This window comes from Lolium rigidum, unplaced genomic scaffold (genome assembly GCF_022539505.1).
Source record: "Lolium rigidum isolate FL_2022 unplaced genomic scaffold, APGP_CSIRO_Lrig_0.1 contig_41533_1, whole genome shotgun sequence".
Taxonomy (NCBI): Eukaryota; Viridiplantae; Streptophyta; class Magnoliopsida; order Poales; family Poaceae; genus Lolium; species Lolium rigidum.
In genome coordinates, this window is record NW_025900505.1 from 113090 (window position 1) to 121350 (window position 8261).

The 8261-nt window shown below is 44.4% G+C and overlaps 1 protein-coding gene across 1 annotated transcript; it reads right to left on the reverse strand.

Annotated features, from left to right (window-relative positions):
• Positions 1-6145: 6145 nt before the first annotated feature.
• LOC124681387 lies at positions 6146-7792 on the reverse strand. The gene is made up of 2 exons (XM_047216311.1): positions 7313-7792; positions 6146-6594 (listed from the first exon to the last, which is right to left on the reverse strand). The coding sequence occupies exons 1-2, from the start codon at positions 7430-7432 to the stop codon at positions 6358-6360; spliced, it is 357 nt and encodes a 118-aa protein (XP_047072267.1). The 5' UTR covers positions 7433-7792; the 3' UTR covers positions 6146-6357.
• Between the last annotated feature and the right edge of the window lie 469 nt (positions 7793-8261).

An 8261-nucleotide genomic window follows, 5' to 3' on the forward strand; every position in this document is an offset into this window, starting at 1 on the left:
TGACTTTCACACACGCCAAAAATGAAAAAATTGTCGCTCGTGGGTCGGATTAGAAATCCGCGTCCGGGGACTTGCTTCCCATCCTAGGGTCCACACACGTGCCAAATATGATCTCGTTTCGGCAAACTATGCCATGCCGAGGCCATTTCCCACCTCATTTCCCCTAAAATCCATAGAACTTCGGACGTGATAGCCCTTTTCGTGAAGGATTTTTCAAAATAATTGTGGTATCCCAGTTTTAACAAACGGAATAGTTACTATGACATATAAAATGACGTCACGCGGCTCCGTGGGATTTTTGGACTTCGTTCAAATTGTCATCTGGCCAAAACAGGACCTCCGGGACATGCGGTATCGCCGTACCGGGCGTGCGGGTGCACCCATTTACGAACAAACTAAACGGACAAAAATTAGCACATATAATGATGCGTCATAGAACTTAAAACAATTTTTCCGGAATTTTTGGAGCGACGGATAGTTCACCCCTAGTTCAAATCTGGTCAGTTTCCAGCGGATTCGACGGGACACCGCCGGAGGCCGCATGGGTTCCCAAAATGCTAACGAGTCCACATGTAGGTGGTGTGTAGGTGGTCTACTATCATTGCACGGAGGTTACATGTCATAGTAAAATACGCCCCATGTAGCTGCTTCACAAATAAAAACCGTTTGGGCACGCTAAAAATGAAAAGATGGTCGTCCGTAGGTCGGTTTAGAAATCCGCGTCCGGGGTCTTGCTTCCCATCCTAGGGCCCACACACGTGCCAAATATGATCTTGTTTCAGCAAACTATGCCATACCGAGGCCGTTTCCCACCTCATTTCACTCGAAATCCATAGAACTCCGGACGTGATAGCCATTTTCATGAAGGGTTTTTAAAAATAATTTCCGTATCCCAGTTTTGACAAACGGAATAGTTACTATGACATATAAAATGACGCCACCCGGCTTCGTGGGATTTTTTTGACTTCGTTCAAAAAGCCATCTGGCCAAAACAGGGCCCCCGGACATGCGGTATCGCCGTACCGGGTGTGCGGGTGCACCCATTCGCGAACAAACTAAACGGACAAAAATTAGCACATATAATGATGCGTCGTTGAACTAAAAACAATTTTTCCGGAATTTCTGGAGCGATGGATAGTTGACCCCTAGTTCAAATCCGGTCAGTTTCCAGCGGATACGGCGGGACACCGCCGAAAGCCGTATGGGTTCCCAAAAAGCTAACGCGTGCACATGTAATCTGATAGGTGGTGCGTAGGTGGTCTACTATCACCGCACGGAGGTTTCACTTCATACTAAAATGCGCCCCATGTAGCTGCTTCACAAATAAAAACCGTTTGGGCACGCTAAAAATGAAAAGATGGCCGACCGTGGATCGGATTAGAAATGCGCGTCAGGGGTGTTACTTTCCATCCTAGGGCCCACACACGTGCCAAATATGATCTCGTTTCGGCAAACTATGCCATGCCGAGGCCGTTTCCCACCTCATTTCCCTTGAAATCCATAGAACTTCGGACGTGATAGCCCTTTTCGTGAATGATTTTTCAAAATAATTGCCGTATCCCAGTTTTAACAAATGGAATAGTTACTATGACATACAAAATGACGTCACGCGACTCTGTGGGATTTTTGACTTCGTTCAAATTGCCATCTGGCCAAAACAGGACCCCCGAGACATGCGGTATCGCCGTACCGGGCGTGCGGGTGCACCCATTCTCGAACAAACTAAACGGACAAAAATTAGCACATATAATGATGCGTGTTTGAACTAAAAACAATTTTTCCGGAATTTCTGGAGCGACGGATAATTGACCCCTAGTTCAAATCCGGTCAGTTTCCAGCGGATACGGCGGGACACCGCCGGAAGCCGCATGGGTTCCCAAAAAGCTAACGCGTGCACATGGCATGTGATAGGTGGTGCGTAGGTGATCTACTATCATCGCACGGAGGTTTCACTTCATACTAAAATGCGCCCCATGTAGCCGCTTCACAAATAAAAACCGTTTGGGCACGCTAAAAATGAAAAGATGGCCGACCGTGGATCGGATTTGAAATGCGCATTCGGGGTCTTACTTCCCATCCTAGGGCCCACACACGTGCCAAATATGATCTTGTTTCGGCAAACTATGCCATGCCGAGGCCGTTTCCCACCTTATTTTCAATAAAGTCAGTCAAATTTAAACTAGAGGTACTTGATCTAATGCTCATGATTTTTGGGTAAGTTAACTTTGTAGGTTCAAAAGATGATATGGATGTCATATTTGTATTCCTCTCATTTTTCCAATCAATTTAGACATATTATTTGCCAAATTCGCATTTATCGATATTAATTATTCCTTATTAAATAAAAAACAAAAAATAAAATCATTTAATTGTATTTCAAATTCTATATTATTATTATTTATATATATTAATTGTTGTTTACTTAAATAATTGTTTAGAATTTAAAAATATAGAGGTGTGACATCACGGTCAAAGGGTTAATATGATAGATATGGTAATATTAACATCAAGGTGTCATTTCTTTCAGGGAAGCTCATCCGAAGAGAACCAAGAAGTTAAGCGTGCCGGGGCGGGAGTAGTGTGAGGACGGGTGACCAACTGGGAAGTTTGACAATAAGTGCAATTTGACCTAAGATTAAGTGTACTAAGTGTGATTGTGAAAGATTAACAAGTAAAAAAGTAGAAGAAGAAAAGTGAAAAAAAATTAATTTTTTTTTTCAAATTTTTTTTTGAATATTTTTTCGAAAATAAATTTGAAAATTTTGAAATACTATGCCGACGGTGTTACCGTCGGCACAGCAATCTATGCCGACGGCCAGTCTGTGCCGACGGTGATCGGGCAGTCCCCGACCAGAACTATGCCGACGACGCTATGCCGACGGTCACCGTCGGCACAGCCTGTGCCGACGGCCTTCTAGGCTGTGCCGACGGCTGGCGGCCGTCGGCATACAACATCTCTCCCGTAGTGAATTGCTAAGTAGCTAAAAATAGACTCAAAAGATAATCAAACTTGTAAATAGTCCGGATGTCGAGTCATTTTGCATGTCAATGAAAATTATTTGGCAGTGCAACATAACTTTTCAACCACCCTCCTACGAATAGATTCGGCAATGCTGCTATTGTTAAGTGCCACAATTGGGCTATTAGAAAGTCCGATGTCGCAAGACATTTTATAGGCCATGCCAAATTATTCGGCACCACCACCTAAAAATAAATCCAGCACCCGGTCAAAAAAATTAATTGTTTAAAATTCGTCTAAAAAGATAACCAAACTTGCATATATCAGTAGGTTCGATGTCGCGAGTTATTTTTAAGGAGAAATTATTCGGCACCACAACTTAACTATTCAAGCACCATCCTAAAAAATCATCCGGCACCCGGTCCAAATTTTGAAGTACCTATAACTCATCTCAAAATATAATCAAGAATTTAGTACCTAGAATTTATGTACACTCAGTACGCTATTAGAATAGTGCCATTCACCCAGTTCTCCCGTACCCTCGTCAATTAAACTTTTTCAATTTCTTAGTCTCGAATTTATGTAGCACCTTGAGAAAAAATCGAGTCGGTACCATATAACCAATTCGAGTAAATAGAATTTTCCATGTAAAGAAAAGAGCATATCTTCAGGCAAACTGATATCAAGATTTAACTGAAGCAAAAAAAGGAAGAATAATTTGATTTGGCCCTTCTAAGAAATAGAACCGCATGAAATTCCCAGCACATGTATCCACAATGAGCTTAGACAAACGTCTCTTAAGAATTCAATTACAAACATACCTAAACAAAAATACGAGAGGACTTGATGCTTCAATCCGGCTACAATAAAGCACATGTACTGCGTGTAGAGACACGGCACAAGGAACGGGTTCGGACTTCAGACATTATTCAGTACCACAACTTAGTTGTCTAAGCACCCTCCTAGATATATATCCAGCACCCTCCTAGTAATATATCCAGCACCTGGTTTTAATTTGTGAGGTACCTAAATTCGACTCAAAATATAATGCAACTCTTCCGATGTTGCAAGTCATTTTATAGGTCAAGTAACATTATTCGGCACCACAGCTCAGCTGTTCAAGCACTCTCCTAAAAATATATCCGGCACCCGGTTTTAAATTGTGAAGTGCCTAAAATTCGACTCAAAATATAATGCAACTTTTCCGATGTCGCAAGTCATTTTATAGGTCAAGCAACATTATTCGGCACCACAACTCAGCTGTTCAAGCACCTCCTAGTAATATATCCGGCACCCGATTAAAGTTGTGAGGTACCTAAATATCGACTTTTGCGATGTCACGAGTCATTTGTATAGGTCAAGCAACATTATTCGGCATCACATCTTACTTATTCAAGCACCCTCCTAGAAATATATCCGACACCCGGTTATAAATTGTGATGTACTTAAAATTCGAATCAAAAGATAATGCAACTTTTCCGATGTCGCAAGTAATTTTATAGGTCAAGCAATATTATTCGGCACCACAACTCAGATGTTCAAGCACCCTCCTAAAATATATCCGGCACCCGATTAAAATTGTGAGGTACCTAAAATTTTACTCAAAAGATAATCCAACTTTTCCGATGTCGCAAGTCATTTTTAGGTCAAGCAAACATTATTCGGCACCACAACTTAGCTGTTCAAGAACCCTCCTATAAATATATCCAGCACCCGATTAAAGTTGTGAGGTATCTAAAATTCCACTCAAAAGATAATCCAACTTTTCCAATGTGCAAGTCATTTTATAGGTCAAGCAACATTATTCGGCACCACAACTCAGCTGTTCAAGTACCATCCTAGAAATATATCCGGCACCCGGTTTTAAATTGTGAGGTACTTAAAATTTGACTCAAAAGATAATGCAACCTTTCCGACGTCGCAAGTCATTATATAGGTCAAGCAACATTATTCGGCACCACAACTCAGCTGTTCAAGCACCCTCCTAAAAATACGCCCGGCACCCGGCTAAAATTGTGAGGTACCTAACATTATTCGGCACCACAACTTAGTTGTTCAAGTACCCTCCTAGTAATATATCCGGCACCCGGTTTAAATTGTGAGCTACCTAAAATTCAACTCAAAAGATAATGCAACTTTTGTGATATCACTACACTACACTCGACTCGTCTGACATACCCAGAGCATGGACACTTGCAGGGCATCTGCTTTGTATCAGCAATAATGAATTGGTTTCAGGCTCAACATATTGCCACCAAAGAACCCAATTTATGTATATGTCTCACCTTGCTAAAACAACAACAGCGATTGATTTGATCTACAACACCTACCATCGAGGTAAGTCGCACCTTCATAAAAAGATTTTTCGGTACCTCGACTATAATGAAATCGGTGCATCGGTAAAAACCATAGAGAAGCATCCAACTTTTGTATATGTCGCACCTCGCTAAAACAACAATCGGTACCTACCGTTTTCGGTACTGTCGACCACATCATCGATTAATTTGATCTACATCACCTACCATCGAGGTAAGTCGTACCTTCATAAAAGGGGTTTTTGGTAACTCGACTACAATGAAATCGGTACATCGGTAAAAACCATAAAGAAGAACCTAACTTATGTATATGTCGCACCTCTCTAAATCAACAATCGGTACCTAGGGTTTTCGGTACCCTCGACCACAACAACGATTGATTTGACCTACGGCACCTACCATCGAGGTAAGTCGTACCTTCATAAAAGAGATTTTCGGTACCTCGACTACAATGAAATCGGTACATTGGTACCTCAACTAATATAACTAGAGAATTTTCGGTACCTTGAATCTAATTATCTCGTGCTTAATTAATATACATTCGGTACCCAAATGGTAAACAGAATCTGTACCACAACAATTTTTTCGAAGCCATCACTTAACTGTTCAAGCACCCTCTTAAAACTTCATCAAGCACCTGATCGAAATTTTGAAGTACCTAAAATGACAGAACACCCTCGACATTCCCGTCGATTGGAAACTGAACCTCACATTTAGGCTTTAGTGAACTGATATATGACACTTGCTGTTTGCCCCTATTAGAAACTACACAATCAAATACTTACTCCTGCAAGTGTAACAACGACATGAGAAGTGGCCTGAAGGAAGATACAAGATGTATGCCTGCAGAAAGGAAATAGAAACAACAGACTTATTAACCGAATACTTGTTAATGCCAATAAAACATACCCAGTGCAGAATAGTAGGAACAACACACTTTTTAGGACTGCCGAATACATGTTAATGCCAAATAATGCTTCTGAAGATAATTTGTGATGCACACTTGGATATCCAAACCCTTATAAAATGACACACCGGGTGCATGACAAACAACAGATGCAACGTCAACCTCCCAAATTAGCCCTACACATATTTCCACCAACATTTCTTTCTTCTAATGGTCATGATTGAGTCACATCTGTAGGAACTTAGAGAGAACACAACAAAACCAGCACGATCATCCCGGTCATCCTTGCGGCATGGCAAGCACTTGATCTGCCCCTCGAAGACGCTAGATGGATCTGCTGCCATGATCCCCGATGACCTCAAGTGCTCGACATACAAGTCCTTCCAGATGAAGAACCTGCACGGTGAAAACTCCTGCAGAGAAGGCATAATTATCAGGATATTTTCTCATGATGCATGGAAAAGGCTGAGCAGTATAATAAGGCAAAAATCAATGCATTCTTAGGAGGGTGCTATAAATCTCTCAAAAGGAGGGCTATTAACGTCAAGTGCCTGTCCCGATTATTTTGCTTGACCGATCGATACAAGTTTTAGTGTGCAAGTAGATGAAAAAACAATCCCCAAGCAGTCTCCTATTCAGTTTTTAATTGATATACATACAACAACTCCTTAATTAACATGGGGCATTTCCACCATAGTTTTTAATTGATCATACATCGGTGTATTTGTTCCAGTTTCAAGGCATGGTGTTATTGTTCCTGAAACACTTCTCCCCAATTCCCATAACTAACGAGACATAGAACCGTGCCTGATTAATAACAGCAGAGAAATTATGAACAAGAAGGGCTTCTAACTAGCATACTGAATACACAATAATTCTTGTACTAGTAGATCCGGGGGGTGTACCATGTGGACGTCAGCTTGGAGACTACATATCTCCGAACAGCAACGCCATGAACATACACAATTCAGAAAAACAAAACCGGAATAGGAAGACTGATATACTCTGCTGCAGCTAATGATAGCACAAACTAACTGACTATCTGCACCTATCGGAGGACAAATTGCCATGACTATGGATGTCCAGGAAGTCTTACACATGGGCCGGAGAAAGGCAAAATCAACGACTTACACTTAGGTTCCTGAAGCAGTTGATGCCGGCGAACCTGGAGAACATGACGGTGCTCCGCGTCGTCGTGGGCGAGGACTTCGGCCGGCCGCTCGCCGAGCGGTTCCTGTCGCACGTGCGCATGGCGCTCAGCTAGCTGGACGTGAAGACTAGGCTCACCATCGAGCTGGGACTCGCCTGAAACCCGACGAGGATGCGTCCGTCAGGGTCGTCAAGAGGGAGGCGGTGTCCGGGCACAGCAGCGTCCGTCAGGGTCGTTGCAGCTCTGGAGGTAGGAGAAGAGCCCGAAGCCGCAGTAGTCTAGGCATATCTTGTTCAGGTAGGGATGCTCATCGGCGCTGAGTCGGTCCACATCCTCCGACGAGGTGTACTTGGGGTACATCGAGAGGAATGTGGCGAGCGCTGGGAGCGCGCCGGGCGACAGGAAGGCGCACTCGGCCGCAAACACCGTGGCGCGCAGGAACTCGCGCTGCGCGTTTAGCCGCGCCAGCGACCGGCCCGGGGAGCCCCCGCCCCCCGCTTCACCGCCGTCCCCGGCGTCGAGGAGCGCCGCGTCGCGGACTTGGTGAGACACCCGTCCTCGGACGCCTCCTCCAGCATCTCCCCCAGCTTTATCTCCTGGAGGCGCTGCGCGCCGCCCGACCCCGCCCCTGCCCCGTACGCCGGCGACCGCGGCGGACGGTGGTTCTTGTCCATGAGCAACGCTGCGCAGTGGAAAGGGGCGTCCACTTCTCCTCCCCTGCCCCTACGCCATTTGATTCGCCTTGGTGGGGAAGAAGCAAGGGTGGAGCGGCGTCCTCGCGCTGGATAAGAGGAGCAGGGACGGAGTAGCGGCCTCACGCCGGAGGGGTTGGAGCAGGGGGTGGCGGCAGCGCCCTCGCCTCGATGGGGAGGACCAGGTGGTGCTGGTGCCCTCGCGCCGATGGAGAGGGGCAGGGGAGGCGGCATCTGT

Bases quoted from the DNA above. Each gene is read 5' to 3' on its own strand.
- LOC124681387 (XM_047216311.1), bottom strand. From the start codon at position 7,432: ATGCGCACGTGCGACAGGAACCGCTCGGCGAGCGGCCGGCCGAAGTCC. The intron at 6,595-7,312 runs GTAAGTCGTTGA...CCTTCTCTGCAG, and splicing joins ACTGCTTCAGGAACCTAAGT to GAGTTTTCACCGTGCAGGTT.